Source organism: Mauremys reevesii, linkage group 18 (assembly GCF_016161935.1).
Source record: "Mauremys reevesii isolate NIE-2019 linkage group 18, ASM1616193v1, whole genome shotgun sequence".
Lineage (NCBI taxonomy): Eukaryota > Metazoa > Chordata > Testudines > Geoemydidae > Mauremys > Mauremys reevesii.
In genome coordinates, this window is record NC_052640.1 from 4,849,411 (window position 1) to 4,870,991 (window position 21,581).

The following is a 21,581-nucleotide window of genomic DNA, read 5'->3' on the forward strand; positions in this document are numbered from 1 at the left end:
ACACGCACTGTGTCCCTAAACTCACAGTGAAGCTAAACAGGACTTTTTACCATTAGACACATTAAGCCAGATCCTCCGCAGCGGGGGTAAATCTATTGTGATCAACGAGGTCATGCTGATGTATGCCAGCTCAGGATCTGGCCCATTTGGTTGTCCTATTGAAGTCCTCTTTGCTGCTTCTACTGAAGTGACTCTCCTTCAATCAGGTTGTTGAATTAAAATTAAAACCAAGAAGCTGGTCTGGGTTTTTTCCAATAGTCTTACTTTATTAGATATCACACGAAGAGAGAAGATGTTGGTACCTGCATGCAGCGGAAGACTGGAGAGTATTTCTAGTTTCTGTGTTACATTTCTCTTTCATTATTGGTAAACTGACATTTTGCTGTAAAATCACTGCATGCTAGTTAGAACGCAAACATCAGTAGACAAGGCTCCTGCACCATTCCCAAGCCATGTGTGCATGCTTTATTTACAAAGGCAAAAACTAGGTCAGGTCACAAATCGCCAACACAAAAATCAAACGGATGAGAAATGGAGACATTTAGCGCGACTTACGCAATACTCAGAAAGTGGTATCAGCAATGGAAAAATGTTTGACTAAGTATATGACTTGAATATAACTTCTTCAAAAGTAAAGCAGACCAAGTCGGGAACGTTAAGAGAGGTAATGGTAAGAAGTTGCCAGGTAAAGTCAATCTTTGTTTAATTGTTCTGTGTGTATATATGTATATATACAAAGAAGGCTTTACTGCCATTATCTTTTAAAGGAATTGCTTAGAAGGTTTTTTTGGAGGGGGAGGTGTCCCCCAAGAATTAACATCTCCATCCAAACTTTGCTCCTTAACACATCAGGATTAGCTAAATTATGTCATCAATTCTATAATAGAACATTACAGCACAGGACACTGTTAGATCTATAAATACTGTGAGCCCAATTTCCACACTCAGCATCGAAGGTGGTCAGTTCTGAATTGGGAGAGTCTAATGCAGATTATCTGGACGCCTATGACAAGGTAAGTACTCAAATTAATGCCCCACAATAAGCATCCAAGTTTGAAAATTAAGCCTTGTTTGCAAACCACTTTTTATATACTTAGCATAAAAAGGCAAATTTATATAAAGCCTCTGGAAAATAGGGAGGGAATGATAGATTTGGCAAAAAAGGCATTTAGATTTAAGAAAAGACTGAGGGCACTTTAGACGTGTATGCTCAAATTTACCACTAGGAAAGGTACTGAAAATGGGGGAGGGAAGGCAGAAATAGACCAGAAAAGCAGAACAGGTAGAAATGACAATTTTAGTTCGGATTCTCAGTGTAGATCAGCTACTATGGACATAATTTATTTGGACTCTGTACATAGCTGAGAAGTGCAATCCACGAAGGAAGGATGGAAGGACATTTTCAAAGTACACAACCCCCATTAAACTTTCAGGGGGCACCTAACTGCCCTTGTGAATATCCCTCTAAGTTTCTTGAGTGAAGAAATAAATGAATATAAAATATAGAAGACACTCAGGTGTGGAAAAAATATGGGATGGAAGGAAGGAGCAGCCTTCACCGGCCACGGGAAGTTAAAAGGATCAGTGCGAGGGTTTGCATCAGTTTTGTTCACTTTACGTCTCAATGGCCTAAGAGAACAGCCTTGCAGAGGATAATGAGATGGTAACGTTTGCCGGTGATACAAAAGTTAGCAAGGCAGAGCCAAAAGCAGCAGCTGTCGGTCGAAAGGACAAAGGCAATAACATCTCACTTGACTTCAGGAGTCTAGCGGCAGAGAACGGTGAGCACTTTATGGAATTCTGTGCAGAGAAATGCAAGGTAATGAGGCTAGGAACCAAGGACATGAAACAGAAATATGTCCTTAATTTAAAAAGAGTCTGAAAAGCATAGATCTACAGGTAGCAGGGGATAAAGAGAACATCTTCAGGTTACTTAGCAGCAACACTGCAGAGAGGCACAGAGGTACTGAACTCAAATGGCAAAGAAGTTAAGCTAAATGTGCATAATGGGTTAGCGAGACCCCAAGTGAGTACGGTGAACTGCTCTGATAGCCGTAATATAAAAAAAGACTATTCTAGCAATGGAGACAATGCAGCCAGGACTGGCCATAAAGAAACAGGGACTGGAGAATCTGCGGCCATGACCCTGCGTGATGCAATTGCCGTTGGCTTCAAGGATCAGCTATTCTGAATGGCCAGATAAGCTGCCCTTATGTATCGCTATGGAAACAGGGCTTAAGCCTCAGGGAGATGCAACGTTTCTCAATGGGGGACACAACATCAGAGCTGGTTTTAAACAAACAAATTTAGGGAGGGCACTACAGTCTCATTCAGGAAAGCTCCTAAGCATGTGCCTAATTTTAAGCATATGCTTAAAGTTGAAGACAGTGGATTTAAGAAAGTGCATCAGTGCTTTCCTGACACAGGGCCTAGAAAACACTGGGCAGAATTTCTTCACCCAACTATAGAGAAAAATAAATATGTCTCGATGGGAACTAGGTTAATATTTGGAGAGAAATGTTTCAGGGCTGTGGCAGGAACTCTGATCTCAAGAGCTCCTCTGCAAAACGTGCTTTTAAGAGAGTTGGCGTTAACTATTTTAGATGATTTCTGAGATCTCACCCATTTCTAAATCAGTTTTAGTGTCCCAGAGCAACGACTCATGTCCTAGGCCTGAGTCTGTGTTACCTTGTACTGTGTCGTGGCAGTCACACTGGTGCAAAATGCCTCGGCAGCAGGTACACAAACACTAGTGTTTTATGCCCTCTTAGCACAGTGTAAATGAGGACACGGGGTGCAGAACAGCAAAGAATCAGGCCCTCTGCTTTTAACTGGTCCCACTGGCTGAAAGAGGCTCTCAGACTTGAGGGTTTCTATTCTGCATCACAGTGGCAGCAGCTTGGAGTTACCGGGAATTCCGGTTACTTGCAACGAACGGCCATTCACAACCCAGACTTCACTGGGGGGATCGGGGGCTGCCTTCCTGGATTCCTCTGTCCTTAGAGCAGCTTTGACTTCTGAACCCCCCTCACCTGTTCAAAAGGAGTTGAGAAAGCAGCAATATAGATGCACACCCAAGAGTGAGTCTAACCCAGGGAAAGGAAGAGGGTGGAGAGATTATTGTACTGAACCCCCCCGCCCCAAGCCAAATTGCTCTGAAATAAATTAGGAAGGGTGTCTCAGTGTGGGGCATTGGAGCTAAGAAGGGTGTCTCAGTGTGGGGCATTGGAGCTAAGATGCCGAAAATAAATGTACCAATGTAGAGAAAAATTCCCTTCAAACCAGAGCTGAAGGGCCCTGAATAATCATCATTGCTTGGTCAAGCAGAAGAAGCTGATAGAAATGTGATCATATTCCCCAGACATTTGGATTGTACAATCAGAAGCGCATCTGCAAAAGGTGTCCCATCTGGGGAAAGATTGTGAGCATTTCCCTATGCTGCCTTGCAAATCTTCTCTACGCTGCGGTCTTGCCTTTTACTGGCCACCCCGGCGTCAAGTGTGCGCTTTAACGACTTTCCTGTGGAAGCCTGTCTGCTCCCAAAGGAGGGTTCAGCCCTTCACTGTTCAGGCCTGAGACATTTTGGTCATAGTAAACCTGCCCAGCTGTTTAACTGCAAACCCCAGAGGAAAGTCAGGTTCCTCCATTACCGAGTTCCGGAGGGCTTTCCCCCCTCCCCCCCTCCCCTGAGGCAGGTGTCTACAAGCAGCTGGGCCCCTTGTCCAGAAGGAACCTTTGCAGGTGGTTCGAGTGGTTTCTGGCTCAAGGCACAAGTTTCCAGGCAGCAGAGCTGGGGCTTCAACAAGAAGCCCTGAAAGCCGAGCTCTCCAGAACGAGCAAAGAGCCCGTAAGGACTGTTGAGGAGAGGCTCTGGAGTAAGACGCTGTCCCTTCTGTTTTGCTGCATCTTGCAGAGCCTGGTCAAGGTGATTACCCGCAGCAGAAAAGGAGAGCGAACCTGCCTGCCTGAAGCAGCCTGGCTGTCCATTCTGCCAGAAAGGCGCACAGCTGGAAGGCTGCTCTGCCACTGCATTATGAGCAGTAGTGTGTTTTTACACTGGACAAAGGGAAGCCCTGCACTATATCAAGGAAGAAACCCTGCAGCCAGGAACTGACAGGCTGCTGTCTCTCTCCTGAGCCCAGCACGGGCAGAGAACGTGGCATCCAGGAACTTCCACAGGGTAGTTACCAAATACACAGGGCAGCCGATCCGACACCCAGTGAGGTCGCTGGGAGTCTTTCCATTGACGTCAAAGGACACGGATAAGCCTCAAGGCTCCCCCTGGACGCGAGTGGCAGGAGATTTGATTGAGAAGAGGACAGGATTCATTCGCACTGGGAATGGCCTGGTCTCCTTTGGTGCAGTGCCAGAGAGAAATCTGAGGAAAGGAAGTTAGCAGGGTGCCTATACATTTCAGTGGACCCTCCCTCACACAAGTATCCAGGCAGATTCAGCTCAGAGAGGCTGGGCCTGGCCTGTATGCCCCGTTCAGTACACCAGTCACCTCAGGGGGCAGACGGCCCCACCATCTTGAAAAGGGAAGAAGGGCTGAGTAGACATGCAGGTTCCTTAGCCGAAAACCCAGCTCTGAGTCCCGCAGCCTTGGGAAAGGTCAGGATGTGACCTTCACATCACGGGCCCAACTCCAACACTCTGGGTTGACCCGAATGAACCATAAAATGCCTGCAGCACGGACCCACCCACTCTAAGGCAGAGAAAAGACTGGCCCTCCGAAATCACAGCTGGGGGAGGAGGGACAGTCAGAGGGGGAAGGGGAACCAAAGGAAGGCACCATAAACATTAGCATTGCCACCTGCCTGTCGAAAGAGGGGAGGGGACATGCACCAGGTCTGGATGTGACCCCGTATCAAATCGAGGGTGCAGCAGTCCCCTGCTGTGGTTTGGCCCAGAGCAACAGCATCCTGCAGTGTTGTGTGGATGGGTGTCTGAGGGAGCAGAAAGCCTTTGTTGGTTTTAATCAGAACAATGCAAACAATATTGAGCTTTATTCACTTTGGAGAGGGAGAGAGAGAGAGAGAGAGCGCGAGAGAGAGCTCATCTCGATTTTATCCCATTGACATTTAAATGATCACAGGAGCCAGCACTCCCTGTAACGCTATACATCTATGTTCTACGAGCGTGAAAGAATCACACTGCACAAGAGGACAAGAAACAATCTACAAACTAAAACAGCAGCTCCGGAGACATGCGCAGGGCCCACGATCTGGTGATGCGCTAGGAGTGAGGTTATTCAGTTGAGCAATGCACTTCCTTCACTTGCAGGGACTGCCCTCATGGTCTCAAGGCTCTAAAAGAAACGGCGGGTAAAGAAAGCGAAAGACTCTGGGTAGGAGAATTACTAGCCTATAGTTTCTTCTGTATAAAAGCACATCACAGGAATACAGTACGGTGACAGCCCATTGAAACCTTCATGCGGGAGAGAGGGTTGGATTTTCCCCTCTGTCTGTGAAGTTAAAGCTTTATAAAGATGTTCATTGCAAATGACTAGTACTATTAAATTCCACTGAAAAAAGCCAAGAATAAGAAAATAACTCATCAAAATAGAAAATTAAAGGACACTGAGGTACAGCTCAGTTCAGAATACACCACGCAACACCACCACCGTAGCAGAGAGGAGAGCAGCAGCCTGCAAAGGAGTCATGAACCAAGGAGCCTGAACCAAGGTCTTTAGGTTTTGTTTAGCATGCTAAGTTTGTAGCTGAGCGACCATATATTCCAGGAGTACTTACTGTACTAATCTTGACATTGCTATGCTTGAAGGTTGTACAAAACAGCAGATGGATCAGACTGGTATCAAAAAGATCAATATCAATTCAAGAGCTTGTCGACTCTCCTTTTGTTGATATGAAATAAAATACCCACAAACAAGAAATTAAGCACAGATTGAAGCAAATCTTTCTTTTGTGCAATAATAAAAGGAAACCCACCAGAAAATTGAAGTTGGAAGACCACTAACTGTTCCAGATAATTTCATTAAGTGCTGTATTTTAAAAGGAAAACAAATACTTAAACACATCAACTCCTTAGGAAATGTTTTCCCACCTGCAGGTGGTAAAATGAACATCTATGAAATTATTATGAAACAGAAAACACTGTCACAAGAGAGCTTAACAAACTCAGCCCCCAAAATACAGCTATTTGCTAGATTAGGTAGCCATATCCAGTGGAATGGGAGGTGGTCACAAGTCTAAGACAAGGAAGGATTCCTAGAGTAAGAGCATGTGCAGGTTCCTAGTTCCAAAATTAATTGTGTCTGAAACAAACCAAAACTCAGATCTGGTGTTTCCAAAATGAGCATGCAGAAGGTGGCGCTCTATCTCCAGTTATTTATTGAAATGCCATAACACTCAGTGTCCTTTCTGTGAAAACTCAAAAGTATTTACCACCCCATCTGCTAGCTCTATACACTGCAAAAATGTTCCCTTTGGAAAAGAAGCCAAATACCTAGTGCTCTCCGGATTATACCAGTGGAAATGCAGTTACTAAGTTATGTTTATAACCAAACCCAGCACAGAACAAAGAGCCTTTTGCTTATTGCAACGGAGGTATTGATATCAAATGAACTGAACTGTCCGATGCTGTGATACCAACTTTCAAACTGCTCCCCCCCCTCCACATGCTGAAAACAACAACAGGGTAGGTTCAATGACTGTGCATCCCAATAGACAGAACTGATGTTAAAAGTATTTCAGTTGGCGAAGAGAAAATGAGAGGAGTGGAAAGAGACGTGCAGAGAGAAAAATAAACGCACTTGGGTTAATGAGGACAGAACAATGAGCACCCAAGTGAAACACCACCTCACGAACAAACATCTTCAACAAACAGAACAGGAAGCAATATTATGATGCAGGTTAGACTGGTGAGAAATGAAGACAAATGAAAATCCTCAGTGTGTGGCTATTGCTTGACAAAATCATACATCAGAATGATGCACTGTCAGAAATGGATTTGAACACACGAGATCCAGGTTGCTCTTTGGGATGAGAATGGTGAACAGAGGATGCTGGCGTCAAGGAGACAGGGCAGCATAACGTTCCTGGGATCCAAAGAGATGTAGGCAAGGCATGTAGCATCGGCTTCGGAAGACAGACATTGGAAATCTACTGTGACTTGGCAGAGGACGTGGACTTCAGAGAGACTTGTGCTGGGGACCTTAATCGCTTGCAACGTGGTTCTCGTTTTGTAAAGTGTGCCAGCGTTCAATTTTCTTATCCTTATTCTTCAGACACTCGTACCAGTGTTTCAAACGCTCCCCCTTGGCGGTGATGCCCAGCTGACATCCGCCTGCAGGAAAGAAGCAGGCAGGACAGTCAAAGACGACACCAGGGTTCCAATTACCCATCTCTGTGGTGCCACTTTTTTCTGTATTTCTTTTTTTCCTCCCCAGTTTAAAATTTCATGTGAATTTAATGCTGGCAAAAGGGCCCAGACTGACAAGCTCTGGAGACTGGGGTCTTCTAGTCAGCACAAAATAAAGGCAGCACCACGGACGACCGAAACTTGTCTAAAATGGAGCCCCAGTGGGAGACCCTCACCCCACCCCTCTGCACAGGACAGCCTGGACCCTAGGATTCTGAATAGCCGAACACGAAATATTTCGTTTTTCAAACCATGTTCTCATCCTACAACCCCTCCTCCTATTATTGTCGGCTTAACCCAGCGGAAGCAGCGTGGCATGGGAGATCCAGATGCACATTACAGTACCCTGCAGCTGCAGCTGTAGCTGGAGAAGTTCTTCCTGTGGCATGATCCTGCTGGGATACAGGAGCCGCATACCCAGGTTCGGCTACTTTGATATTTATGTACAGGGTGCAGGCAGAAGAGGGTGATAGCCACGCCGATATTGGGGGGTCTAGCACCATGCACTATTGATACCACCTTCCCCTGCCTTCAAGCGACTGGGCTCTGGCTCCTCCCTGCTCAATGCACGTGGCTGAGAGCAGAGCTGTCTAAGCACCCGCCCGTCTGCAGAAAGGCCACAATCTGGCCTGAAGTTTCCCTGCTCCCCAGGTTCCTCTGACCTAGAGCCAGGCACCACGTTAGAGTTCGAAAAAGGTGCTGACCAAAAAAAGGGGTCAAATGGGCAAATTTTATAAAATCGGCCCAGAGCAGAATCCGCTCGTGAGCCCAGGTCCTCTATACAATGGTGCAACATGAGGAGTCGCAGCTGAGTCACCGGACCTGCTGCCCAACGAGGTCCTACTTCAATGCTTAAAATGAAACTTCTTTGTATTTCAGAGCATTGAAGACAGGTGAGTCATTTAAAAATCACTGAACACTTCAAATACAGAGAGAACACTTTGTGGCAGAGAGACTGCAGCCACGCTCCGATAAGCCCAACCCACGCTTAGCACCCTCCCCGCCAAAGTGCTTGCCATTTTTAATCACACCCAGCACTTTGATCACTTCCAGATTCCAAAGCAGAGCCGGCCAGCTGTCAGCAATCCTTTGCCTCTCCCCTCTGACCTGGCACTGTGTGTGACCTCAGAGCGACTGCAGGGAAACACCCTGTTCCCATCAATCAGCAGAGAGCAGACAGACCTGTAACTCACCGATATAATCGTTAGATTTGCCAATATCATAATCCCAGACCGATATGTCCAGTGATTTCTTGGCCAGATCGCTGTGTTTTATGTCATAGAAAAACTCCTGGAAAGCACAAAGTATTAAAATTACACCCAAACCTCAGCTTTAAGAGAAGAATCTAAGGAAGCATTACATTCTAAAGCTTATTGTGCACACTGAATTTAAAAGACTCACACAGAGATTTAATAAACTGCTAGCAAATAATCATACTCTGCTCTTTGACCGTGGCTCATATCCTTGGCTCTAAAATGCACTTACATGGTAAGTTCTCCCCTTATAACTATCATAGGCATTTGCAAGGCCCCTATCAAGGGGACATCTAGGCCGTGGTGAGGTGCCAGGATTGTCCATTTTACAGACTGGCCAACTCCAAAGCCAGAGATGAACTCTGGCCTGATTCTCTGGGGGTGCTGAGCTGCGGGTGCTCAGCGCCTCTGAAAAATCAGTGGGGCCAGGATTTCCCGCCCAGGAGTCCAGACTGCCAGTCTCCTGCTCTGACCACTAGGCCACCCTGTGTGTCATTCTGCGAGTCGCACAGTAGCAAAGCCTCCTCAATCCAAGGCTTGAATGGCGGGAACTTGCTCTTCCCTTCAGCGCAATCTCCAGACATAGCAAAGGATCAGTCATGGAGGGACGGCATTTGGCCTTTGCTCCTGAGCTGAGCCTCACTTCAAACAGCTGCCCGAGGAGCACCACTGTTCATACTGCCTTTTTAAAGCCACGGAGAAACTGGAGACCAGTAATACAACCCAGACCTGAAAGGTGCGGGCTGCTCCCAATTCTCCTGGAAGCCAGTGGGGAATCAAGGATGCAAAGTACCTCACAGAATCAAGCCCTTTGTAAGGTAAAATGTCTTATGGGGAGCTTGTGTGTCATCGCTGGGTTTTTTTTATAATAATAATTCAGACTATCCCTACATTTCAGAGACGTTTTAACCATGATCCTTTCCAGCAGCAGGAGAATATGGTGAGAAGAGGTCTGATCTAGGGGACAGCAGTCAGTTCCTTGCCAGTGTCATCTCAGCAATCTTCGTTTGCAATGCACTCCTTCCCAGGAGTTTCGAGCATTTGGAAGCTAGTTATGAAACTGATCACACCCCAGAAGCTTTCCACATAGGGACAACATAACCCCTGCTGCTCACTACTCACTCAGCCCAAATTGTATTGTGGGAAGAGACTAGGTTATACTGGGGCCTCTGATTCAGTCAGTGCAGAGATCTCAGCATGTACCTGTGGTGTAGAATCGTGATTTAGTTAGATCACTCGCTCTCTCATAGAGGGGGAGACGACACTCAATTATTGGGATTGATCTAGCATGTATATTTCTCCCCGATCAAGGAGATAAGGCCAAAATATCAAACACTTCAATTAGGCTGCCAAGATTCCTGACTCATAGAATCATAGGACTAGAAGGAATCTCGAGAGGTCATCTAGTCCAGTCCCCTGCACTCACGGCAGGACTAAGTGTTATCTAGATCATCCCTGACAGCTGTTTGTCTAACCTGCTCTTAAAAATCTCCAACCTCCCTAAGCAATTTATTCCAGTGCTTAACCACCCTGACAGTTAGGAAGTTTTTCCCTAATGTCCAACCTAAATCTCCCTTGCTGCAGTTTAAGCCCATTGCTTCTTGTCCTGTCCTCAGAAGTTAAGAACAATTTTTCTCCCTCCCCCTTGTAACAATCTTTTACGTACTTGAAAACTGTTACCATGTCCCCTCTCAGTCTTCTCTTCTCCAGATTAAACAAACCCAATTTTTTCAACCTTCCCACATAGGTCATGTTTTCTAGACCTTTAATCATTTTTGTTGCTCATCTCTGGACTTTCTCCAATTTGTCCACATCTTTCCTGAAATGTGGTGCCCAGAACTGGACACAGTACTCCGGTTGAGGCCTAATCAGTGTGGAGTAGAGCAGAAGAATGACTTCTTGTGTCTTGCTCACAACACTCTTGCTAATACATCCCAGAATGATGTTTCCTTTTTTTGCAACAGCATTACACTGTTGACTCATGCATCCGACGAAGTCGGTATTCACCCATGAAAGCTCATGCTCCAATACTTCTGTTAGTCTATAAGGTTCCACAGAACTCTGTCATATTTAGCTTGTGATCCACTATGACCCCCAGCTCCCTTTCCACAGCGCTCCTTCCTAAGCAGTCATTTCCCATTTTGTCTGTGTGCAACTGATTGTTCCTTCCTAAGTGGAGTACTTTGCATTTGTCCTTATTGAATTTCATGCTATTTATTTCAGACCATTTCTCCAGTTTGTCCAGAACATTTTGAATTATAATCCTATCCTCCATAGCTGGTGATTAACTTTGTACTCATTTATTTCAGAAATATCCCTGAACAGTATGAAGACAGGAAGGAGTCTGAAAGAGCAGTTGTCGCTTGGCAATGCCTTGTGTTTTACACGCACAAAGAATTAATAGTTTGTCCCATTTAAAAAAATGGATCCATCCTTACCTCATTAAATTCAGGATTCAATGTCTTCCTTTTAATCTGCGTCTTATGCTTGGCCTTTTTCCCCATGTCAGGTTTCAGCCAACTAGGAGCAACATAAAGCAGTTTAGAACTGAAGTGAATGAACAGAGCCAGTTTGCAAGCTAAAGAAAAAGGAGTTTCTGGACTGGAAGAATAGCAGCTAAGGAAGTTAAAACTTAATAAAAAATAACAAAATGAGTAAAAAAACCTGTTTCAGATCATCAGGTTAAAGTCTAAGACTAGAACAATTCACTTTGCACTGGTTACTGAACTCAGCATAAATCTCTCTATATAGATGCACTGTTGGTACTTAAATTAGAAAGACAACCTTTAAAAAGAATCATGCTAAATCCGAATAGCTAGCACCCCTCTCACTTGGATCTGTTGTAGAATGAGCTTGTAGAAGAGATCGAACGGAGGCAGTTTATTTGTAACCTGCTCCACAATTTTCTCACAAGGCACCTCGATGGAAAATTGCAATGATCAAAGCAATGGCTAGAGGAGTGTTAAAATGCCCAAGGGACTAAACTGAAAATACACGTACAACTCAAAAAGGGCTTCACTGATGCTAGTGAGAGCTACAAGCGTGGCAAGGCTGAAATAATCATGACATTGACAAGCAGTAGACAAGTTGGTTATTATATGATGCCAAACCACTTTTAATCTCCACAGCAAGCTAATCCATTGTGCCTCTGCTCCTGAGAATTTCAAGAGTGCGCAAACACAAACTAGTCTAGAGAGACTTGAAAAAAACCCCAACTACTACTGATAATCAATTAGCATTTAATGAAGCACAGATTAGCATACTGAATTAATTTTACTTATAAGTATGGAAACAATTAGCTGTCTTAACAGTCCAGTCCAAACTCAATGCTAAATTGTACAGTTTGTGTTAATTAAATCTTTGTTTAAATTACCTTTGAAAGTAAAAATTTCAGTGTTCTATTTGTTGAGCATGAGAGAGAATGAAGCACGACATTGGAGGAAAACATTCAACTTTGTTGAACAGCAAACAAGACTTGCAGATCGCTATGGGCAGGGGTTATCAGTGTTTTTAATTTCATTTTTAGGGAGAAAGTGTTCTTGTTGTAAGGGGAGAAAGGAAATGGAAAACGACCGGGGGTGGGGGGGAGAGGGAGAATATATGTGGTTTAGGTGTAGAGCAGGGGTAAGCAACCTATGGCATGCGTGCCGAAGACGGCACACGAGCTGATTTTCAGTGGCACTCACACTGCTCGAGTCCTGGCCACCGGTCCAGGGGGCTCTGCATTTTAATTTAATTTTAAATGAAGCTTCTTAAACATTTTTAAAACCTTATTTATTTTACGTACAACAATAGTTTAGTTATATATTATAGATTTATAGAAAGAGACCTTCTAAAAACGTTAAAATGTATTACAGGCACGCAAAACCTTAAATCAGAGTGAATAAATGAAGACTCGGCACAGCACTTCTGAAAGGTTGCCGACCCCTGGTGTAGAGGGAAGTTCTATCCTGAAAGGATAACTGTGGAATATCTATTCCGGATTAAGAGCTTCAAATTAAAATTTGCCCAGTTTACAAATTGATTACATGTCATTTGACTTTGCAGCGAGCTGAGAACGTGAATAACTGTGTGTGTTCTTCCTCCCTCTTGCAGTGTCACATGTACCTGAGTTATTGTTAAAAAAAATGCATATTTCTGGATGCAGTGGGGCATCACCACCATGACGTGCAGTAAAGGCCAGCCTGGCTCTGCTCATGGCAAGGGCATGGGACAGATCAGAATCTGGGCAGCAGGGATGAACAGCGAATCTCATATGCACCACCATGCCCGCAGCCAACGGCGAGATTGTTTTGTGTATATACCACACGATTATCAAGACTTCAATCACAATGGGTCAGCTACTGAGGGTCTGATTCTCCACTCTGCTGCAGCCGTCTTACACAGGTGTGTCTTGAGGAGTGAAGAATCAGAACCCGAGTTTGGAATCGCTCTGGAATGCACGCGGAAAAGGCGCATCAGAAGCCCACGTAGTGTGTATGTATTTGCACCGTGTGAATGGCAGCATGCCTCATTGCAATCCCGAAGACTGCAGGTACAGTTCAGCTGACAATGTCACTGGTTTTGCATGAAGCTGGATAGAATCCATTTTGCCCTTCCACTGTTGTACGGGCTTTGCAGCAATAATGCCAGTTAAAAATGCATTTCGGGTGGTGAAATTCACGGAGCAGATACATGACAGAATTAGAAGCCATCACGTTTAACAGAGTTATTCCTCTGACAATAACCAGGCTTTAAGGTCACCCCCCTCGCACACGCTCCAGCATGGAGTTTGCTCCCCGCACGATGGCACAACAAACACTTCAGGACTTTTGGGTTCCAACTTACAGTTTAACGAAAGGATCCGAGTATCCATTGGCATCCATGGCAGCTAAATGGACACAACGGACAATGCCAACAATCAGGCCTCCCTGCTGGGTGCTGTACATGAGGGACACAAGGATCTTTCCTCGTTCTTCGACATCACCACCGCGGTCTACCTACGAGACGAAGCCAGAGGAATGAGTGGGGACTGGGATAAGAGAGACCAGAAACACGCCCACACGGGAATATGGAGCCAGGGACTCACCATAATCCATTGTGCAGGAAAGAGGAAATGACTAAGGGAAAAGCTTGAAAAGGGACCACACGAGATGACAGGAGGAAGCGAGGAAGTGTTTAAGCACAGGGACCTATTTGCTGAAGGTGAGCAATACAATGTGCAGAAGCCACGCCCAGTCATTATGATTCTATTTTTAATATTCGATAAGGATTGAAAAGCTTTGCACGTGTCAGTTAGGTTAAACTCGGCAGCCCCCGTTTAATGGTTTGCAAAAAAGTTGTAGCTGTTTTCACTTTGTCTGGGGGGGGGTCACACGTGGCACCTTTTAGTCTCAGGTTCAGGTTGGAATGAACCTACAATCTGAAAGGGCCTTGGCAAGCAGATGCTCTGAAGGCAGAACAGGGAGAGAGAGATCACACTTGTAACATTTCCACCTCCCACCTGGCACTTCGGCAGCTCCTTCTACAACCATTAACTAACCCTCTCCTCTTGTCACAAGGGGTCTGAGACAGGAAAAAAGTGACAGCTCATGGGGGAAATGCCTGAGTCCTCCAGGCCTGCAAAGCAGTCAGAGAAACTCACCTCCACTATTAGCATCAGCACCACGACTAGACGTTTGAGCTGGCACCAGAGAGATATGCACATCCCACCCAACTGGTAGCATGATGGGTTCCCCCGTGAGATACCTGGGCTCAGGAATGACCTTGGGATCCCACCCCCCAGCGGGCTCTATACTGGGGGCATCGGGAGAGCAATTCTGTTACTCACTCAAGAGGCGGATAACAGGGAAGCGGTGCACTCTTAGGGTACGTCTACACGACAATCAGAGACGGGATTGCAGCACGTGTAGCTATACCCAAGATAGCATCACTCTAGCTAGTGCAAGTACCAATAGCAGTATGTGCAAGCCCACCCAGGACCCTGGCTATGTACTCCAGCGGTAATCCACACTGCCAGCACTTGAGTGCTATCAGCACTCGAGCTAGATAGCTTACAGAGAGCAGATATATTGGCAAACACACCTCCGACTGCAGCGCCGTCATACCTAGAGCATGACTCTTGCTATGGCCCTGCACAGGTAACCTGCATAATAAGCAGCTGCTGAGATGCTCCAGAAGTGGGATTATAAAACAAAAAAGCTATCATTCACTAGGGGCACCAAGAGGATAGAAAACAGTGCCTCTTGCCCTTTAGCTAAGGATGCCCTTTGAAAGCAGAGCCAGAGGAGCCTCTTACCTCCTCTTCATACAGCGCCATCCCGCGAGAGGAGCCGGTCGTTCCAGCCCGCTTCATCTTGGAATAGGAACAAAGAGAGATTCCCTTTAATAACTCCACAGGCAGAGAGAGGCCTCTCCCTACAGAAACAATATTCATGCACACACCCAACAGGTCAAACTCAGCCACGGTGCCCCTCTCACTGACCTCGGGGGGAGGAGGGGTGTGAATTTGTCCCACACACCTACAGGCTCTTCAGCGAGTGATGTGGCTTCTGTCCACTCATCGAACTTCAAGAGTTTCTTTATTCCTATTTTCCGATGGCCAGAGCCATAGATCTGAATCTATTCCACGCACACGGGAGTGCAATGTTTTCCCCACCCATGTAATCAGTCATCTCCCCTAAGTTCCCTTCTGGAAAATTGTGGGCGGATACTGGATTGCAGGGCACTCTCTTGTCAGGAGAGCTACAGGCCACCAAACTATTTAAAGCAGCTTGTGGGTGTCCATATGAGTTATTTCTAGGGAAGGAAGCCACCCATATTCCAAAGCTGTACACAGGAGCATGCAATATGCTACTCGCTCATGGGGGTCAGTCCTTTATGTAGGATTCCTTCTCTAGTTTTAAACAGTTGGACAGGAACGCCACATAGGCTGCTCAGACAGGTTCCTGCTAGAACTATTAGTGATCTTACCTCAGCAATTTGCCTAGTTTTTCTTGTTTAAAGCCTATGATCAAAAATCTGCTCTCAATCCTAAAGTAGTGATCTCAGCTCTGTTACGCTGCTCTTCCTACATTTACAGAACTGTCTCTGGGAGACCAGGGTACAAGAGTCAGCATGCAGATCCAAGAGCAGAGTTTTGCCCTTTGTCCACATCACAGGATGTGTTCGGGGTGCAGCGGGGTTAATATCTTATAAATTAGACTTGTGCTAGTCCATGGAACATAGCGTCCCATGCACTGAAGAACTGTTCATCACACCAACAGGCTAGGCAGGCTAGGCAGATTCTGATCTCCATGACGGCCTACAATGGAGTTACTTCATATTTATACTGCAACCAGAAACTGGTCCTAAGGTTCTGAACACCTTCCCAGAGACCTTCACTTTCACAGGTCACATCGCCACTCAGGAGTCTCAAATTCACTGTCACTCCAAAGTCCATTGAATGCTACTTTTATATCAAGCACCAGAAGTAATGACAACATAGCAGAACTTCATGAGACTTACCGGTATTACTCTCTCCAAGCAGATGTTGAAGTTCTTTTTCTGGTTGGATTTGAGCTTCTTCAAAGAAACTCTAGTTTCACCGATAAATTCATTGTGGCCAAATTTGTCTTCATCGCACACCGAGATCCTGAATTGAACAAGAAAAAGGACCTAATATTGAATGGGCTGGAGCATTTCCCAGCTCAGACTCTGTGCTATGCAACCCAAAAAATTTGTTTACGGGAGTAATGTAGACAACAAACCCTAAAAATCTCACATCTAAGATACCTGCCAAATCGAGCAGCCTTGATTTAACTTCTGACCAGAGCTGGTTGGAAAACAGAATTTCCTTTCCTCAAGAAATTGACATTTTTTAATTTGTTCCAATTCAGAGCAAAAAGCCAAAATTTTGAAATTTCCTGCAGAACGGAAATTCTGAAAGACATCAGTTCAGAACCACTGAAATATTTTGCTAGAATAATGTGAAAACATCTAGTTTCAATAAGTTAAAAACATTTCATTTTGATGTGAAAATAGAATATAAAATATTTAATATTAAATAGACAATATATTATTTAAATTATAATAGTACACAAGTTTAAAGGAAATAAAACATGATGAAGTCAAAGTGAAATATTTTGACATTATCTAAACCAGGGGCAGGCAACCTATGGCATGGGTGCCAAAGGCGGCACGCAAGCTGATTTTCAGTGGCACTCACACTGCCCAGGTCCTGGCCACCAGACCAGGGGGCTCTGCATTTCAATTTAATTTTAAATGAAGCTTTTAAAACATTTTAAAACCCTTATTTACTTTACATACAACAACAATTTAGTTATATATTATAGACTTATAGAAAGAGACCTTCTAAAAACGTTACAATGTATTACTGGCATGCGAAACCTTAAATTAGACTGAATAAATGAAGACTCAGCACACCACTTCTGAAAGGTTGCCAACCCCTGATCTAAACAATTTGTTAAGACTTTCTTCCATCAAAAATTTCACTGAAAATCGACACATCCCCATGAAATGTTGTGGTTTTGATTAAGCTGCATTTTCCAATGAAAAACTGTTCCTACCCCTACCCATCCAGCTCTACTTCTGCCCAATTTCTTAAAGGGTTGCAAAGGTAGCTAACTTTAAGTGCTGCAACAGGGAATGACACTCACTCCTGTGCAGAAGGCGCACGCAGTTCCCCATCACAGTGCACTTTCATAGAATCAGAGAAAATTAGGGTTGGAAGAGACCTCAGGAGGTCATCTAGTCCAACCCCCTGCTCAAAGCAGGACCAACCCCAACTAAATCATCCCAGCCAGCACCTTAAAAAACCTTTAAGGAAGGAGATTCCACTACCTCCCTAGAGTAACCCATTCCAGTGCTTCACCATCCTCCTAGTGAAAGTTTTTCCTAATATCCAACCTAGACCTCCCCCACTGCAACTTGAGACCATTGCTCCTTGTTCTGTCTTCTGCCACCATTCAGAACAGCCAAGCTCCATCCTCTTTGGAGCTCCCTTCAGGTAGTTGAAGACTGCTATCAAATCCCCCCTCACTCTTCTCTTCTGCAGACTAAATAAGCCCAGTTCCCTCAGCCTCTCCTCATAAGCCATGTGCCCCAGCCCCCTAATCATTTTCATTGCCCTCCACTGGACTCTTTCCAATTTGTCCACATTCTTTCAGTAGTGGGGAGACCAAAACGGGATGCAATACTCCAGTTGTGGCCTCACCAGTGCCGAATAGAGGGGAATAATCATTTCCCTCGACCTGCTGGCAATGCTCCTACTAATGAAGCACAATATGCAGTTAGCCTTCTTGGCAACAAGGGCACACTGCTGACTCATACCCAGCTTCTTGTCCACTGTAATTCCCAGTGTAAGACACTGGGAGTTTGTCTTCAACTTGCCTGAGTGTTTTCCTTTGCATATCTTCATCCGTAATGCCATGATACACCAGTGTCTCATTCCACATGGGGTTGCGAGTGTTGCGCAGAGTCTTGGTCCTCAATTTGTTTGACTGTTGGGTTTCAAAAATTAAAACAAAGAACTAATCACACACACTGTCTGCAGCCTAAAATGGTCCCGAGTCAACCGTTATGCAATTCTGTGATCTTTCCTCACATGAGCAGTCCCACGGTTCCCCTGTATTTGACTTCATTGGGGGCCACTCACCCAAGCCTAACATTTTAAATTTTTTTAAGTAATGTCTGTAAACCAAAATTGCCAAACTAGTCTCATTTAAGAGTCAAACTCCAATCCTCATCATTTGACCCAGATCCACATGGCCTCTTCTTCTAAAGGAAGTTGAGGTGTTTACCATGCCATGGCAATTTAGAAGATCAGGCACAGCCCACTGGAAAATGAACTTTGTGGCCTAAAATAAATGAAAAGCCTAAGAAGCTGGAACTTTCTTGCCTCCCTCTCACTTGTTCATATTTACTTACTATCTGCCAATTCAGCCCTCGTACAAACAGAAAATTAACTGATTCCCAAGTTAGTAAAGTCTTGGTTTCTGCATCTCTTGTGCCACATGGGAAAATTATTCCTACTAATCAAGATTCCACATCTAGCTGGGATTCTCTGCGTGGGCAAGATTAGTAGCCTCCTTCCACTGTTGCAAAGTAGAAGGATACGCCATAGATGAAAATTGGATGAACAGAGGCACCTAAAGCTAACAACAAGATCCCAGATGCTTCTAACTGGAGAAGTTTTTTCCAATGTATGAAAAAAAAAAAAAAGGATGAGAAAGGAAGACTACACTGGGGACATAGACTACTCAGATCTTACACTAGGGATGGATTCTGTCCATATTTTGTGGTTGTGCCGGAATATTTCTTTTGTTTTGGTGTTTGAGCCAATCTGATCCCAAAGTGCATAAAGTGTAAATTACAAACTTTTTAACAACATTATTTTGAAAGAGGTTGGCACCTCAGTCATTTCCTTTGAGTATAATTCAGCCAGAGAGAGAAAAAAAAATCTTTGAATCCCCACAGGAAACAGAAGAGACATTTGTTAGGCAGTGGGCCAACAATGTTTATTTCTTCCTAGAAGTTTTCTCCACTGAATTCAATTCAGCTGGTCCTGGGAGCGAGAGTTTACAGAGCTTTCTTTGATGAGGAAACTAATTGGCGCATTTACTCACTTGGTGGAATTTTTTCATAACTCTAATTAGAACACGCAAAACCTTCAAAGTAAAATTGATCTTTCAGACTCCAGTAATAATTAGATTTTGTGTCAGATGTTTTGCGTTGCATTAACAATGTCACCTTCGCGGAGGCTTCTCTGTGCTCATTAACTAGGTATTAGTCTTTCGAGATGTTCTGTACGCTGCTCACTTCTGCAAGGCTGCTGTGAAACATGCAAAACCGAAGGCAATACGAAAAAGACACTCGTCCATTAACAAAGGCCACCGGGCTGAGCTATTCCGCTCCCTATTCACCAGTGTCCTATTCATTTCCATCCAAAATTAAGGAGGTGCTGATACCCTTACAATAATAAACACTTTGCTCCACTAACAGCAGAATTGACTTCATTGGGACAAAGGCCAAGGTTCTGTTTAACAGCGACGAGGGCGTTAGAAGCCGGTCATCGGGTGAAGGAGGAGCCTGCTTGGTACACGGTGTGTAAATAACACAATCAATCCAATTAATCTTAATGTGCTAAAGGAGAAAAAAAAAAAAGACTAGAGCTGACTCAGACAAAAAAAATCCAGATCCAGATTGGGAGGAACCAGCCAGAGATTCCAGCTGGTAGGAGCAGCGGCAGAAGCAGCCAGTGCAGAGGGTCCTGCTGTAAACTCTCCAGGGCAGAGACAATCTGCTGTTCTGTGTTAGTACAGGACCTCCCACCATGGGCCCTGCTCTTGGTGGGTCCTTAGGCATAACCATAATTAACATGATTAAAAAAATAATCAGATTCAAACTTTTCCAACACAACAAGTGTTCTCAGCTCTGGGGTTTGATATCAGCCTGTTGAGCCAATCCCATCTGTTCGCATCCAGATATGAACAGTGTTAAGGGGTGTTCAGATCGGTCGTCTCATGGGGTGGACCCCAGAAAGCATCTTTTTTCTGAACGTTAGTGAGCAGCCATCACACAGGAAATATCCTAGAAGGCCTGTGTGAGCTCTTGAGAGTGTCAGGGAACAGCGGAACATTTAGTGTAGTTCATCTCTACTGAGTTACTGTAGGTTTCACACTTCTGATTTTCCATGACCTACATCACAGTGTCAACAATCACCATTCATCCTAAGAGATGCAGGCGTCAGGAAGGTTGCTTGGCCCAAGACTTCATTTTCTTGAGCAGGCCACATACTGGATAACAGCAAGGGGAGAGACCCAGGCAACCTTCCGAATAGCAACAGAGCAGCTGCCTTTGCGACCTTCCCTCATTCCTTCCACACACGCTATTGTTATTTTCAGGTTTAAAAGTATCAATACTCAGGATTAACGCAGCATTGTAGGTTTTTCTCTCCATGTGGAATATTTTTAGGCCTGTGAGCTGAGATTTCCTGAGCAGCCTAGACGATTTGAATGTCAAGCTCTTATTAATTGTAATGGGAATTAGCCATCTTAGTCCTTTGGAAAATCTCCACAGCAGCACTGTAATATTTTTGTTCACAGTTTCAATGTAACAGAGTTAAGCAAATGAATTGATAGATATTTACCTTACTGGCTCCTGGCAATAGGTGCAACTTTACATAAGGATCAGCTAAACCATTGGAGTCCATTGGTTTTAAGCCCTAAAAGATAATGAAGGGGGTTAGCCATCTTTAAATACAATGCGGGGAAGGATTTAGCAATAGTTTATTACGAAATATAAATTAATAAAGGGAACGGAAGGTATGTGCTGGATAAATGGATAAGTGGAAATAATAAGTGGAATAAGTGGATCTGAATAAGTGGAAAGCCCAATATCCAGCTCCAACATTGAACCAACACTGTGAATTCATTTTCTAAATATCAGACCAATGCTACTTTCTGCTATTGACTTCCTCACATTGTGTTCGAGTCCTGTGCGACCTAATGGACAGATCTGCATTATCCCCAGCCAGCTTCCAAACTCACATCCAAGAAACAAAGGTTTGCCTCCATGTCTTCATCCCCTACAAAAGGGAATGAAGAGCTAGCCCAAAATGACACCGGTGGGGCACCATGTTTAGCACAAAGAGGAGAGACCTCCTTCATCCAGGAAGTCATTCCTGAACACGTAAGAGGATTGAGCTCTTCCAGAGAGAGCGAATGAATGGGAAGCTGGGATGCAGTAGGAGATGAGGCATGTTCAGAGGTGCACGTTGGCATTTTCAAAGTGGAAAATGCTGCACACTTCACTACCACCGGCACATCTACGCACTGGAATTACCAGCCTTCTCTACAGGACAGCAATTGCAGGAATTCGAGCATTCAATGGCAGTCACCCTACAGAACTGGTGAAATGTGAACATCAGTTTCCCCTCAGGCCTGCAGGATCCCCCATTACCTTCAGCGG

The 21,581-nt window shown here is 44.7% G+C and overlaps 1 protein-coding gene across 7 annotated transcripts in view; it reads right to left on the minus strand.

Moving 5' to 3' along the window:
* Positions 1-241: 241 nt before the first annotated feature.
* The window catches only part of RPH3A (rabphilin 3A), a 133,812-nt gene continuing 112,472 nt past the window's right edge, over positions 242-21,581 (minus strand). For all 7 annotated transcript variants that reach the window (XM_039505229.1, XM_039505234.1, XM_039505233.1 and 4 more), the window contains 8 exons: positions 20,761-20,835; positions 18,003-18,112; positions 16,119-16,245; positions 14,911-14,967; positions 13,461-13,612; positions 11,072-11,153; positions 8,574-8,670; positions 242-7,305 (listed from right to left, as the gene is read on the minus strand). In XM_039505229.1, coding sequence (XP_039361163.1) covers positions 7,175-7,305; positions 8,574-8,670; positions 11,072-11,153; positions 13,461-13,612; positions 14,911-14,967; positions 16,119-16,245; positions 18,003-18,112; positions 20,761-20,835 — 831 coding nt within the window. In that variant the 3' untranslated portion in view covers positions 242-7,174. The remainder of the gene's footprint in view (positions 7,306-8,573; positions 8,671-11,071; positions 11,154-13,460; positions 13,613-14,910; positions 14,968-16,118; positions 16,246-18,002; positions 18,113-20,760; positions 20,836-21,581) is intronic.